Here is a 15,926-nt window from a genome sequence, read left to right on the forward strand (position 1 = left end):
AGGAAAAGTCCCCCGTACCCGATGTTCATCATCAGAACCGACTAGACTTAGAAACCAGCGAGTGACCTGGAAAATTATGGGTCATATTGCTGGAATATTGCTAAAAGCGGCGTAAAACTATACTCACTCACTCACTCAAAAACCGAAACATGAATAAGGGAAGACCTGAAGTCTAAAATCAGTAATTAATAATCATTCGTATTACACCATGACAGACATACTGTAGTAGAAACTTTCTTCAACGTTACCCGCATCTTCTTTACGTGATATTCAATGTGACGTCATTTTGCCTATGACGTCGTTGCAGATATATCACGTAGCAACTGTGACGTCATGACCGCAAAGCGCAACGTTGACATCAATATGTGAACATTTTGCGATAGAGAAACGATGTTTTGGACATATTATCATCAAGCTAAATCTTTCGACAAGAAGTCGGAATTTTCAGAACCCCCGGAAATGCCTGCGCCTTCTCTAGCGGAGCTTGCAGATAATGTTACTCAATCTTGGTCCGAAGGGGCCATCAACTGGGCAGCTGTACATTGGGAGATCGGGACAATCGGACTTGGGAGGTGGGGCCAGCCGTGCCTTGAATGCTATAAAACAGTGAAGAACACCCGTGAGTACCAGGTAATATTTCAGCCTAGAACCCTAATGTTAATCTCCAAAATTAATTTCTTTTGACTTATACTTAAACTTAACTTATTAAACTGAAATATAGCCATTAAATTTTTTAAATTAATCCGATATTTCATGGGTGAATTTTCTTCAAAATAAAAATTAACAGAAGCCGACCTGTCGCTGTCCTTCATAACTCCCTTAACAATTAACATTGTAATGATAAGAGATAGACGCCCTACGCAGCCCTTGTGGGGTGAGACGAGCTGTGCCGGGGACCCGAGTGAGTGAGTGAGTGAGTGATGGAGTTTCCACTACGCTTCAATATTCCAGCAATATCACGTTGGGATATGAATGAATGAATGAATGAATGAATGAAATTTCTTTTCTTTTTAAAAGAGGTGGATCACGAAGAGGAATGAGACAATGAGCAATCACGAACGTCTGACCTGCAACAATGCCTCAGGCGTGTCCTCAACGTCAACAGAATCCACCCGTCTCCCACCCAACTGTAACACAGACGGTGCTCCAACTCTGTCCAGATCACAGCACCACGACGGCGGCAGCGGAGGAGGCAGTGGTTTGGGTCGTCACTGCAGAAACAGAGGTGTCATGCTCAGCGAAGGATCACCTTCATCGAGGGTTAGAGCTCGTGGACCAGAGTCTGAAAACCATCAGTCAGTCCTCAGCACCTCTGGCCTGGAGGAACTGGATGAGGAATCAGCGACAGGGGCATCATCTGCTGGAGGATCAGCACCGCGTCGTCGTTCACTCGGGGCAAAAACTAGGATTGTTAATTTATCAGACCTGTATCCCGGATTTTCAATCCCAGAAAGCACTCTTCTGCAGTCGTCGACTCATATCGGAGCTGGCGACACAAATGCAGATGGTGGTGATGTTTACAGATGTGATGTGGTACATGATGTGGTGATGTCTATACTCCGCAGTGTGTGTGACGACACGGAGCAGTGCAAGGTGGGTAAAGATGCGACAGCAGACCCTAGTTGTTTGGCGGATATCTCCGAGGCTGAAAGGGAGGCTTCTCACACCGTGACAGTGTCTTCATCAATTGTTGGAAGTGCCTCCTCTGAAACAGTGTCTGACTCTACAGCTGAGAGTGAATCCTCTTACACACCACCACACGAATCTATAGCTGATCTTGAATCCTCTGACACATTACCACCTGAATCTACAACTGAAAGTGAATCTTCTGACACAATACCACCCGAGTCTTCAGCTGAAAGTGAATCCTCTGACACAATACCACCCGAGCCTCCAGCTGAAAGTGAATCCTCTGACACAATACCACCCGAGCCTCCAGCTGAAAGTGAATCCTCTGACACAATACCACCCGCATCTACAGCTGAAAAGGAATTGTCAGTGCTTGTCTCTACAGCTGAAATTGAATTATCTGACACAGTGTCTGAATCTCCAGCAGATGCTGAATCCTCTGTAACAATTACACCCGAATTTACAGTTGAAAGTGTTTCTGAGAGAGAGGCTTCTGATAAAGGGCCTATCTCTCCTACTGAAAGTGAGCCCTCTGATGTAAAGACGATCTCTGAAACTGTGATGATCACTAAAGCTGCAAGTCAGTCCCCTGACAAAATGTCTGTCGCGATAGTTGACGATGCACTAGAATCCGAGCAGGCATCATCTTATCCTCCCTTGTTATATCGTGAATACATTGACGTGCTTGACGCTGTATCTGACGAACATGACGACGACGAGTCCAGGGTCGAGCCTGATAATGCCCAAGCCCACACAAATTCCCCTGTGGACTTTCCAGACGAATCATCCAGGGACGGCCATCGCGCCTACCATCACACAGAACACGTTGTTTCAATTGAGACAGTCATACTCGAGCTGGAAAAAAGTCGAGCAGCTGCTGAAGCGTTCCATAACACTTCCCCACATACGTCCTCAACCCACAGTGGAACTGTCTCTGTGATGTTCGGGAGAGATGTCGACCCCACTGGTTCAACCAGCCAGGAAGATTCTGACGAGTTTGAAAGAAACTCAGAATGGCCAGAAGCCACGCTATCCGTCTCTGACAAAACCTACAGCGAGGACGATGTGGTGTCTTGTCCTCAACGATCACCCAGTCCGCTAGAAGCTTCTGTGGGTATCCTTCAGCTATCCTACTCCTCGCCTTGCGTGCTGCTGACAAGTCCGTACAGAGCAGGTCCTCCTGATGGTGGGGAAACTCGCCCCGTGGACCAGGGGCTGGTACAGGGTAATAATTCAAGTGCATCTTCATCCTCATCAGAGACTCCGATTGACAAACCAAGTGGGGATGCTTGTGAACTGTATGCTTCCGATGGGTCTTTCGTGTACGATAGCAATGACGATGACGAGTATGATGAATCTGATGCGGATGATGATTATGACGTCGTAGCTGGTGATAATTCGGATAATGGTGTGGACGCTGACGACGATGCCGATGTCGAAGTTAATGCTGTCATTGATGACGAAGGGGATTCTGACAAGGTTGGCCGCACTGGTTCTCTTTCTGACCTGGAATCTGCTGTTGGTATTGTTGATACCTACGCGTGTGTTGATGACTATAATAAAGTTGATGATGACGTTGATGCTGACATTGATTCTGACGTGATTGCTGCTGCAATTGTGGATTTCAATTCTGAAGCTGATTGTGATGCATATGCTGCCGTTTCTGCTGATACTGATCCTAACGTTGATCCTTACGTTGAGTCTGACGTCAGTGGTGATGCTGTTTCCGACGTCGATGTTGTAACTTATTCTGTCGATGCTGGAGTTGGCGCTGATGGTCGTGTCGATGTGAATGCTGACGTTGATGCTAACATTGATACATACGTTGATTCCGACGTTGAAGCTAGTGTCTGCGTTGACCTAGACCTCGAACTTTGTGCTGACGTTAGAGCTGGTCCTGCCTCTGACGTCGAAGATGATAACGATGTTGAAGCTGGTGCTGCTTCTGACGTCGATGCTGATGTTGGCGTTGATTCTGCAGCTGACGTCGATGATCTGGTTGTTGCTGGTGTTGATACTGATGCTGTGTCTGACGTCAACGTTCCTACCAGCAGTGATGATGGTGTGACCAATACTGGCGGTATGGATGAGAGAGACAACAGACAACAGCAACAGCAACAGTCTGTTATCATCACCAACATAGAAGGCCCCGCTGTAGTGAGCGGCGTCTCCGCTGGATGTATTTCATCCACCACAACCAGCTCCAGCGCAAGCGGAAACGCACATTTCCTCCTTGACAAGAGTTGCACGGATTCGGATCTTGACATCAGTGTTATTTACCTTGACAGAGAGTTAGAAGATCAATACGATCGCGTCTATGTAGACACCATCGCAGATAATCCTCCGTCGGAAAGTAGTAGCACCCATACCCTACGATTCTCGTCTCTAATCTCAGACAGCGACTTTGAGGTTCCTTGTCAGGGCCATCCGGCAACGTTCTCCACCAGTATCCCATCCCGAAAATCGCCTGGTTTGAAAGAAGGCTGCTATGTTTCGTAATTATAAATTTGTTAAAATTGATAGATTTTATGTCTGTGGATATATCTACATTTAATAGATGCCAATCTTACACGGATTTAGAGAGAATAAACATAAAACAGAATTCCCGTTGAATTGTTTAGTCAATTTGTATATTCAGAGGATAATTGTATGCTCCTCGAAAGCCGGGGCAATGGAGGGGTTCAGTCGTGTAATGCGCCGCAATTCGCTCTGCAGAGTACCGTCTCTTAGGCGTGCCAGGAACGTGGGTTCTAACCCCAGATTCGTCCTGATTATGTTTCTAGGTTTGTCAGCACCATCCCCGTGCTCGTGGGTTTCGCAAAAGTAGAAAACGTCTGAGACCTGCATCATATCGGGCTTCCCCCCCACCCCCCACCCCACACACACACACTAAGCTGGCATGCCGTGACGTAACATAAGTGATGCCCAAACCGGCGTTAAGCCAAATTCGCTCACTCCTCGAAAACCAAGGACTATATGTGGAATGGATGAATATACAATTGTTTTGATTTACCTTTTAGAGACAACAGTGTATGGTTTGAGGCGCTGACAGAAAAAGTATCAAATTTACATGCTTACGCTATCGACCACTGGTTAACCCATTCACATCCCCAACACACTTCGCTACGGCAGTCACATATGACATTACATAGTTAGACTCCTATTCACTAAGTTATTTCTCTTCTCGTTTATACTGCTATCACTGACAGTAATTGTACAACTCTCAAAGTAAACGTTCAAGAGTCCTCATTACGAAAAAAGAACAAGGTAACAAGTAAGTGAAAAAAGAAACCAATCCGAGTTATCTCCCAGTATGATTTACCGCAAGGTGTCGCTAGACGTAAGTGTCTATTTCCGGGTTCTTTTTTCCAACTTGAGCGGTAATTTAGTTTGTGTGAGTGAAGCTCTCTGCTATAATGACATGAGAATGGCAGTCGGGAGGGGAAAGGATTAATCAGAAAATATTCTTGGATTCTGTACGCTGAGAACACGCTGTAAAAGTGGATAGGAATTCTACAGATTCCGGAGGATAATATGACTCGAAATATACCGCAATATTTCTTTGATAAGTGCCAAACAATTCCCACAATTTCTAAATTAGCAGGTTTTCGGATATTCGGGACGGCACCTTGTGTTTTTACTGAAAACTGATATATTTAGGAATGAAGCTGTCGGCGTGGCAGGATCTGAACGGAATTACAGAAAGATAACTGTCTGCTGGTGATATAAGTAACCATATATGCTCTTGTGTTCTTGTGTTCTTGTATTCTTGCGGAGCATATATGCGTTCCTAGTAAACTAACAACAGTCGTAAAGCCCACGAAGTCAAGGGCCACCGGTTTCTCAGTGGTCTAAGACACTTTGAATCACCGAGCAGGGTTACGTTTCTTTGTTGTGCCAGGATCCGTTGTTCTTGGTTTAAATCCAAAATTAATTCCGAATATAATTGTTGTTCTGTCAAGGCCATACTCACTGTTTGTGGGTTTCACCAAAAAGATAAAAGCCCCCAAACTGCGCCTTTGGGTCTTTCCTGAAACAATGTCTTTTTCAAATATTATTCGATGCGGTTTTAAAATCACTCTCTCGTGAAGACAAAAACAGATTCTCTTTGTCGAATGAAGCCTGGGGTTATGGTTTAGGAATTGGACATTTCGGAACAGTTTCGTGATGGTACGTTGTCTTCCAGAGTTAGTGAGTGAGTTGGGTTTAACGCCGCTTTTAACAGTATTCCAGTTATATCGCGGCGTGTCAGCTTAATGTGGGAGGAAAGCCCGAAGTGATGCAGGTCTCAGACGTTTACCACTTCGCTTAAACCCACGGGCACGGGTATGGTGCTGACAAACCAAGAAACATAATCGGGGCGAACCGGGACTCGAACCCACAATCATAGGTTTCTGGCGTGCCCTAGGGTCGCAACTCTGCACACCGAATCGCGGCGCCTCAGACGACTGGGCCACCCGTGTCCTCACGTCTTCCAGAACCATTGACAGGATACAGAACATATTCGTCCCTATAACAATAGTACAGTTCAGCATTGCCTCCGAAGGGACACGGGATTTCTGAAAATATAGATTACGAGTTGGAATATTACCATCTCTGCCAAAAGATTAATTTTGAAATTCTTCAAAATGTCTTAAAAATCGGAATTTAGAAAACGATATCTTTGATCTTTCAAGATTCGGTTTCAGTTATACTGCTAAACGATCATGTTTGATGTTTGCAATAACGACGAAGTCGGAATGTAATATTTCTACCAGATGTTATCTTAGATTTTTTGAAAGACATACATATGATGATAACACTACGAAGGTGCACTTTTATAACGGGTCGCATTTTAACCAAACAAATAAGTATCTACCAGTATCACAGCTATGGCTCGACTAATGGTGTAAAGATTCATCGAACAATTGATGCACCGAATTGGCCATGTCAATACATCAAAAAGAAACCCCAAAATACTTTTAATGAAAACAAAAAACTATTCAGAACATACATGTACATGTGCAGACGTTTATGGTCACTGTCCGCTGAAAAATTTCCGCCAACTTATCAGAAAACCATAACACGAGGCTCTTTTCAGGAGTTACGTAACAAGTTAACCCTTCGTATCCTCTGAACCAAAGAATTGCAGCCTGGTTCCCTTGCTATGCGGCCAGTGTTGCGCCAGCGCAGCATACCCAGAAAACCGGGCTGGGAAATTGCAGCCATCACGGAGGCGAATCCTGGAATTTGAAAAAGGGACCGATTCAGGACAGATGACCTCTGTCTCCATGAACATCTAGCTCTAAAGGTTAATGACCATGTATATATATGTCTAGAATCACGCCAATCCCCACATTAAAGGTCAGCCACCCCGAACGAGCTGGAAACAATGTCTTCATAGTTGATGGTGTTTATATTTATGACTTAATCCGTGTCAGTGACCTTGGCAATGCAGGTCTTGATCCTGAGGTCTTACGCTTAACTCAGATACAAAGTTAGTCTCGGTGTTCCGGGGCACCAACACAGCAACTACTTCTGACCTAGCACACAGTGCTTCTTGTATATATCCTGTATATGGTAAATACTTGTATATAATTAGCTTCCGTCTTGATGTTGTCACTTCCTACCGAAAACCGTGCACCGCTCCCTTGCATATAGGAATATGCACCTAATAATGATCAACGTCACATACGTCTTTAACCCATGTTACTTTTACAAAGACATAAGCTAGAAGTCACGATCGCATTGGAAGCGAGGCTCTGACGGGTCAGTGCTTTATGCTATAGGAAACGACCTACTCCATCTGCGTACACCGGAACGACTCTTACACCACATGAGTGAAAGAAAAAATAGACCAGAAAAATAGACTCACAAATGTTTAACCAAAATACACTTGTTCCATGGCTCTACGCCACCACGTGCGCGTAGTGATTTCATGTATCAAGTGCGCAGAGGTAGACCTAGTTCGGCCGCCATGACACATCCCCATTTAACCAGTGACAGGTCAAAGCAGGGTATTTATATGTTCTTCGTCTGTCCCTCACAGTTTTTCTCGTGAGTAGGTATTATATTTCAGTACCATGCTTGCGAAAAACATTTCTGGTAAAATATAGAGCAAGGCTACAATTAACTCAATACTGAGGCAGTTCCGCATCACAATCTAACATCAGTATTACCTCCTAATCTTCAGGAGCGTGCAGTAGCTTCGTAGAAACGTTTGCTCGTCACGCCGAAAACCCGGGTTTGAGATCTTATTTGATACGTATGAAGCCTGTTCTTGGTGCATTCCATCATGAAAATAGCAGCAAATTGAAAAACGCGTTAAAAAACCTTTCTCATCCAATCCGCCAGATTATGATTAATATAGAATAACAACTGTTCCGAGTGTCATGCAAACCAACCACAAAGACAAAACATTTCCATCCTCTACGGAAGCCTTTTAGGGTCATTTGCTTTTGCTTTTTTACTTGAAATTTCAAGTTAGGATCTTGAAATTTCAAGATAATAAGTTGAAATTTTAAGAGTATAACTTGAAATTTCAACTTCGTATCTTGAAATTTCAACTTATTATCTTGAAATTGCAACATGACATCTTGAAATTTCAAGTTAGTAAGATGCTATGTTGAAATTTCAAGATGCTATTCTGAAATTTCAAGATACATAAGTTGACATTTCAAGATATCAACTTGAAATTTCAACTTATAATCTTGAAATTTTGAGATCATTATCTTTAAATTTCAACATATGTATCTTGAAATTTTCAACATAGCATCTTAGTATCTTAAAATTTCAAGAAAAAACATCCCCAAAACCAAATGGCCCTAAAAGACTTCCGTAATCCTCCCCATCTCCTCTTCATTAAAAAATATCCCAGGAGTGAGTGAGTTGTGTTTAACGCCGTGATCAGTTATATAACGGCGTGTCAGCTTAATGTGGTAGGAAAGCCTGAAGAGATGCAGGTCTCAGACGTCTCACACATGATCGGACGAATCGGGATTCGAACCCACAATCATAGATTCCTGGAGCGACCGAAGGACGCAACTCTGCACAGAGAATTGCGGCGCCTTACACGACTGGGTCTCCTGGTACCCCCAAAAATATTCCAGGAAAATCAGCTTGTTGTGGCCTTAGGTGAAGCCGTTACTGATATAGGTTACAAATAAAGGTATCGTTGTAAAACACACACCGCTGCACTAGGAGAACCATGCAAGTCGACGTGTATGAGGTTGGTGTGTTATCAGTGTCTATTACGACAAACAGGTCCACATTATCCTGTAGGAAGACGGTGTTTTGACGGAGCCGACTCTAAGTTCCGATCTGAGCGTGATTACAGTAGTGCACGTGCTGCACGGAACCTCAACTGACATGGTGTCAAAACGTAAGCGCCTCAGCATCAGCTTGTCACAGCCAGTCAATTTGTCTGAGAGCGGCATCTGCGAGTGTGGCTACGACATCAGTTTGGCTTGAGTGTGTGTGTGTTTGTGTGTTACCCAGTGTCAGTTACAGTTTCCTATTGTCAGTTACAGTTTTCTATTGTCAGTTACAGTTTCCTATTGTCAGTAACAGTTTCCTATTGTCAGTTACAGTTCTCTAATGTTAGTTACAGTTACCTATTGTCAGTTACAGTTTCCTATTGTCAGTTACAGTTCTCTAATGTTAGTTACAGTTACCTATTATCAGTTACAGTTTCCTATTGTCAGTTAGTTACCTATTGTCAGTTACAGTTTTCTATTGTCAGTTACAGTTCTCTAATGTTAGTTACAGTTACCTATTGTCAGTTACAGTTTCCTATTGTCAGTTACAGTTCTCTAACGTTAGTTACAGTTACCTATTGTCAGTTACACTTACATATTGTCAGCTGCAGTTCTCTTTTGTCAGTTACAGTTCCCTTCTGTCAATTATACTTACATATTGTCAGTAACAGTTACCTATTGTCAGTTACAGTTTTCTATTGTTAGTTAGTTTTCTATTGTCAGTTACAGTTTTCTATTGTCAGTTGCGGTTCTCTATTGTCAGTTACAGTTCTCTATTGTCAGTTACAGTTCTCTATTGTCAGTTACACTTACATATTGTCAGCTGCAGTTCTCTATTGTCAGTTACAGTTCCCTACTGTCAATTATACTTACATATTGTCAGTTACAGTTACCTATTGTCAGTTACAGCTCTCTACTGTCAGTTACACTTACCTTTTGTCAATTATACTTACATATTGTCAGTTACAGTTACCTATTGTCAGTTATAGCTCTCTACTGTCAGTTACACTTACCTTTTGTCAATTATACTTACATATTGTCAGTTACAGTTACCTATTGTCAGTTATAGCTCTCTACTGTCAGTTACACTTACCTTTTGTCAGTTACGATATCGGATTACGATGACACAAAACAACACATTGTGTGTCATCGTAGTCGTGGATTGTTGCTCATGATATCAAACACTGATCTGTGTGGTCCTGACTAGTATGTACAGCCCGCACTCGAACAGCTGCAAAATTGCTGGGCGTGGCGTTAACCAAAAACACTAAAACATTGACAACAGAGCAACGTGGAGAGCGATGAGTGTACACACAATCTGGTACGTCGCGATTGTTGACGTGCCTGTAATTATGTCACAAAATTCCTAAATACTTAAAAGTTGTGTATCACACATGAAGACAGGTACTGAAACAAATACATATCGCTGATACCACACACTAAGGGAGCGATAGGGTAGCTCATACGATAATTCCTGGAAACCAATTCGAACCCGGAAGCCACAACGGGTCTCTTTTCAATTACATTTTCTTTAGGCGGTCGGGTAGCCTAGTGGTTAAAGCGTTCGCTCGTCAAGCCGAAGACCCGGGATCGATTCCCGACATGGGTACAATGTGTGCAGCCCATTTCTGGTGTCCCCCGCCGTGATATTGCTTGAATATTGCTCAAAGCGGCGTAAAACTAACTCAATTTATTTTTCACTGTCTTTTGGGGGGCAAGGAAAAGTCCCCCGTACCCGATGTTCATCATCAGAACCGACTTGACTTAAAAACCAGCGAGTGACCTGGAAAATTATGGGTCATCTATACCGACGGCGTAAATCGGTGCTCATGCTTTCAACCACTGGTTTGCTTTCTCGGATCCAGTTATTTGCTTCAGTTAGTCTCAGCTGAGTGCGGCGTAAAACAACACCCACTAACTCGCTACCCGAGAATGTGGACTAGCATAAGCAGGTTCCCCATCACCGGCGGTCACGATGACCCAAGGGGCTGGCTGTATCAGCGAGAAATGCTGTGGTAAACATACAAAAACTCCACATCATTACTAGCTATCGTATCATATCAGGGAACTGTTTCTCATTAATGTAATTCAGCGGTCTCAACTCCCAGCCCACCTAATTAACTTTGAAACATGGCGATGAGTAATGGTAGATATTTACTGTTATAATTTCAGGAATATGCACCAATTAAACACTTTCAACCTTGTCTTTAGATCGGAATGAAAAGCCCTCCCGACAGCCTGGTTTCGTTCAAAAGAATTAATCCGTTATGTACAAACCCTTAATGATCACGGCTCAATCATAGACCGTGACAGTTTAAAATGATTAACGAGCATGGAGTCGATTAAACAGCGACTAGGCGTGTCTTTTATGTGTACAAATTGCCTTAATTTCAAGAAATTATTAAATCTTTTTTGCAGTTCGTGAACCAAAATTGTGAATAGTTGTTTTTTTCATTTCAGTGTTTTTGCCATTGGTTCCGTTTTTATTCATGAGCAATTGATCAAGCTCTAACATTTTTCTTATATTTGTGGAAATATCAGCCGTCGAATGAAATGATTTTTTAAAAAGGACTCGATGTAGGCTAAGTGGCTTACTTGTTCGCATAATTTCAGTCCATTATTCTGTATGTTTGCAGCTGTGTCTTGAGAAACCTTTGATGGTCGCATGACTAAACATGTTTTAGAAATCTTAAAAAACAACCAAAGGTTTCAAGTCAGTCGATTTTTAGGTTAATGTCCGCCCTTGTCCCATAATTACAAATATTTGACTCTCAATCTTCAGCTTCCGTTTGAACAAAATGGCCACTCGTCCTTTCCTGGGGAGGTTACAAATGGATCAAGACCGAAACTAGAGGATGAATGAACAGGTTTGCCCCATTTATGCGCAAACGCGGGGTTGGAGACAGGAACCAAGTCCAGTCGAAACAAAATGTCGCCCGCTATATTCTTGCATAAGAAGGGGCGGTCGGGTAGCCTAGTGGTTAAAGCGTTCGCTGGAATATTGCTAAAAGCGGCGTAAAACTATACTCACTCACTTGCATGAGATCAAGCTAGACGTTGACACTTGATCACTCAGCACAAGCTGAAAAACAAACTACGAGCTCTTTGTTTTTAAATTATGTCATTGGCCGTCGACCTAGAGTCGAGTTTCAAGTGAGGTAGCTGATTCTTTTTCCAGACACATGATCAGTCGCCACGCTGACTCAACCATTTAACAATCATCACATTCCCAGGGAAGGAACCTTTGTTCATGGTCTGTTGGATAGGGGAGGTCGGTGGTTCGATCTTTCCCTGGCGGTATAATATAAAAAAACGTTAAAACGTTCGGCCTGCCTGGCGCTTAGTCTGGCATACAGACACTGAAACAAATATATCCATTACAGCCCATGCAAGTCTATAATGTTTGGCAAGTCTAGATTACTGCAGAAAATAAAAACAGTCTCTGGGCTCCTTTTTATTATATTTTATAACTATAATTATACAATATATAATTTTTTCTGTAAAATACCTTCATTCCAGAGACAAGATGTTGGTCCACCTGGCGCTCTGCATTAAGGATTGACCGGTCGGTTGGTTGGTTTGTTGTTTAACGCCGCACTCAGCAATATTCCAGCTATATGACGGCAGTCTGTAAATAATCGAGTCTGGACCAGACAATCCAGTGATTGATATCATGAGCATCGATCCACGCAATGTGGGATCGATGACACGCAGCAACCAAGTCAGCGAGTCTGACCACCTGATCCCGTTAGTCGCCTCTTACGACAAGCATAGTCGTCTTTTACGACAAGCATGTGTTGCTGAAGTCCTATTCTACCCCAGATCCTCAAGGGTATATTTGCTTAACGGTTACTGCGATATGGGTTATTAAAAATGATAAAGCCAGCAACAGCTAATGAAATACAAATGAGTGCTGTAATACCCACATATATAGCTGATCCCTCAATCTCTGTTTCCAAGCGTTAAATTAAATTTGCTTTATGGTCGTAAAATTAGAAAGAAAAACAAGTGTCTAGACGTTTTATTACTCCAGAAGAATACGCCAAAAATATAAGCCGACACCGCCCTCAATAAAATTTAAAATTTGAATGACGTGAAAAATACCTTTATATTTAATTTAACGACAGTATCAATGTGTGTACGAAACAATTTATGAGAAGGGGATGACAAATGAAACTGCTTATTGTTATTTATCTAAGACTCATGCGAGAAAAAAATACATCTTTCAAAACATACAAAATACTTAATTTGACTTTCGGAATCACCCTTTGTAAAAACAGCCCACTGTAATGTAATTCAATGAATATCATATTCGTTTACAATTTAACACCCCTGCCCAACCATATCGTCTTCTTCAAAGCGAATCTCAGAAGTAACAAGAAAACCATCTGTTGCAGCCTCTGTGGAGGCGTTTAAATCATTGTTGACATTTAAACCTGTTGGCGAAAGGTGAAGGTCGTCGACCGGAGAAGACGTCTAGAGCGTCATCACTCGCCATTTCCGGAACGGCTCGAGTGTTTGAGTTCCGGTTCTCTCTTCAGAGACTGGCGTAGCGGTAAGAAAATAGCAGTGGCAGTCGATCAGGTGGTATGAAGACTTGAGAAGCTTGAATACACACTATGGGGGTACTGCCTGTGGGGTCAAGCCTCCCGTAACTAATGGCCTCGTTTGGCTGCGAGGCCCGGTAATGTAGCATACAGGGCATAGACTACCTCAGGACGTCTGCCCCCGCCGCTCTCCCACCCCCAGTGCCCCTCCTCGCCCCTACCCTCCCTTCTTTCATCCCAGCGTCTAACTCCCGCATCATCTTCAGTGGTTTGAGTCGGCTTTGATGCTGTTTCCTCCCAACAACGTCGTCCATGACGGTGATAAATTGTAAACATCATCGACAGCGTTTACGAGAACGACGGTAACAGCCCCGTCAGCCGGATTCAACACGTAAGGGTGAGTCTCAAAAGTTAAAAAATTTATAATATAAGACGAAAGCTACTGTGTTAAAGCGGGGTTTGCCCGGAGAGCGGAAGGTCGCTGGTTCGAACCCTGGCCCTGTCTTATCAAAAGACGACAAAAGAAGTTATTTGATGTTTCCCTGCCTGACTGTCAAGGGGATAAAGGGTGAGAGTCAGTATCGAGTGGGGTAACCATGCGGTATGGTATCTCAGTGGGCTAGCACTATGAAACAGGCAATAATTAGTCTAGACTATTTCAAGCAGCCACACGCACACGTGCATGCATCTTACTATATAGGTGCAATCCTATTGAACGCAACGTTAAACCCCGTTTCACCTCACCTCACCTCATCCCGCAGAGCTCGGGTTACAGGTTAAGGAGGTCTTTTATTAACGTGACAGCACGTTTGTGATTTTGCAAGCCACGTGTCGTGAGTCTAGGGGTAGGGGTGTTGGAGAATGGGTTTGGGTTGGACTGGATGGCTGAATGCCGATTGACAAGCCACGATCGATCAAATATAAGAGGGCAGGGAGAATTCGCTGTTTTCGATTCTGTCGACATTCTGGTAAAGCATTTCAAATGATCCTCATCCAAAGTTGGCACCGACCCCGGTAAACGTTTTTTCTCATTTTTTTTAAAAACATGAAGCGATAACTAGGGTTGTGCACAGTTCATTAGCTACGTCATTTGTGACGTCATGGTTCCGCATTAGCACCACGTGCGATGTAGTTGGTGACGTCACGGCTCCGTAGTAGCACCACGTGCGATGTAGTTGGCGACGTCACGGCTCCGTAGTAGCACCACGTGCGATGTAGTTGGTGACTATACGGCTCCGTAGTAGCACCACGTGCGATTTAGTTGGTGACTATACGGCTCCGTAGTAGCTCAACGCCCTGATGTAACTTGTGACATTAGCACCGCTTGTTATGCACATTACGCCTCCACATCTCTTACACACCTGTAAAGATCCGGGTTAGAATAGGTCTTCAGCATCACATGCTTGAGGCAGAGGCGACTAACGGGATCGGGATTAACAGACTGCCGTCATATAGCTGGAATATTGTTGAGTGCGGCGTCAAACAACAAACACACAATTCAATGATAAGGATTCTTAGAACTGATAGAACTGTCGTAAGTCTATGTTAAAACAGAGCACTTTCGCCAGTTGTAACATAGAGGGAGCATCTATTTGATTTCCGACGAGCGTTTTTGCGTATACAGGTGCTCAGTTTTTATATATATATATACGTTTTCGGAACGTTTCGGTTTTATGCATTGCGAGGCGTATGTAATACTTTTCAGTAAAACAGGGGTTTGATTTATTTTGAAGAAAAAAATCCTGCCCTCCCTCCCTCACACACACACACACACGCACACACGCACACACACACGCGCACACACGCACGCACCCATACACACACACTGAAAATCAAGCGGTTGCTCCCTAAGATCGCCTTGTGAAACAGGATTTGATGTTTCAATAACAGTGACAGTCTTAAAAAGCCAACTGCAAGGGTATAAACCACTTGACGAAACTTCACAAAGCGTGTATTATAATCAAATTTAATGGCCTGCCCATGTCTTCATTACCACATCGTTCCCTCACTTGAAGATGCTGGTCTAGACTGCCACAGACAATGGGCTTCTCAGATCTCGAGGAGACAAAAGCATGCACCGAGCTGCACGTACTGTCTGTCCTAATGCCCGACTCTCGCGAGACTACACAAGATAAGAAATTATCACGAGATTATCGCGAGAGTTTTCTGTAAACAGCGCTGATACGACAACGTGATATGGCTGGTTCCTGCAAGAAAAGTGTTATTGTAACTCGTTTCAAGCCATAAGCCGAAGCAGTACCTATAGCAACGAGGTTATGAGATTTTGGTCTTTCAAAACAAGAGTTAATGTTTTCGAGCTTTCCAACTTTTAAATCCTTAAGATTGTGGAAGATCTGGGTGTTTGTTATGTCCTCTGTTACCGCTGCTTCAAGACATACAGTGTTTTGCTTTAGATCAAGGAGGCAATTTTGTTTTACCAACACATTTATTTCAAAGAAATCAGTGAAATTATTTTCTTGAACAATTTGTTTTCAACATAGGTGTATTGTATAGT

The 15,926-nt window shown here is 43.2% G+C and overlaps 1 protein-coding gene across 2 annotated transcripts; it reads left to right on the forward strand.

Annotated features, from left to right (window-relative positions):
* The first annotated feature begins 335 nt into the window (after nt 1–335).
* LOC124121769 (serine-aspartate repeat-containing protein I-like) lies at nt 336–4,236 on the forward strand. 2 transcript variants are annotated; one of them, XM_046484834.2, is made up of 2 exons: nt 336–630; nt 1,018–4,236. In XM_046484834.2, exons 1-2 carry the CDS (start codon nt 391–393, stop codon nt 4,126–4,128), a joined length of 3,351 nt encoding a protein of 1,116 aa, XP_046340790.2. In that variant the 5' UTR covers nt 336–390; the 3' UTR covers nt 4,129–4,236. The 2 variants fall into 2 exon arrangements, with proteins under 2 accessions (XP_046340790.2, XP_046340791.2); XM_046484835.2 differs by having other exon boundaries at nt 485–619.
* Nucleotides 4,237–15,926: the final 11,690 nt, after the last annotated feature.

The sequence above is a fragment of the Haliotis rufescens genome, unplaced genomic scaffold (assembly GCF_023055435.1).
Source record: "Haliotis rufescens isolate VD_foot unplaced genomic scaffold, xgHalRufe1.0.p SCAF_23, whole genome shotgun sequence".
Lineage (NCBI taxonomy): Eukaryota > Metazoa > Mollusca > Gastropoda > Lepetellida > Haliotidae > Haliotis > Haliotis rufescens.

Bases quoted from the DNA above. Each gene is read 5' to 3' on its own strand.
- LOC124121769 (XM_046484834.2), top strand. From the start codon at position 391: ATGTTTTGGACATATTATCATCAAGCTAAATCTTTCGACAAGAAGTCG. The intron at 631-1,017 runs GTAATATTTCAG...TCTTTTTAAAAG, and splicing joins AGAACACCCGTGAGTACCAG to AGGTGGATCACGAAGAGGAA.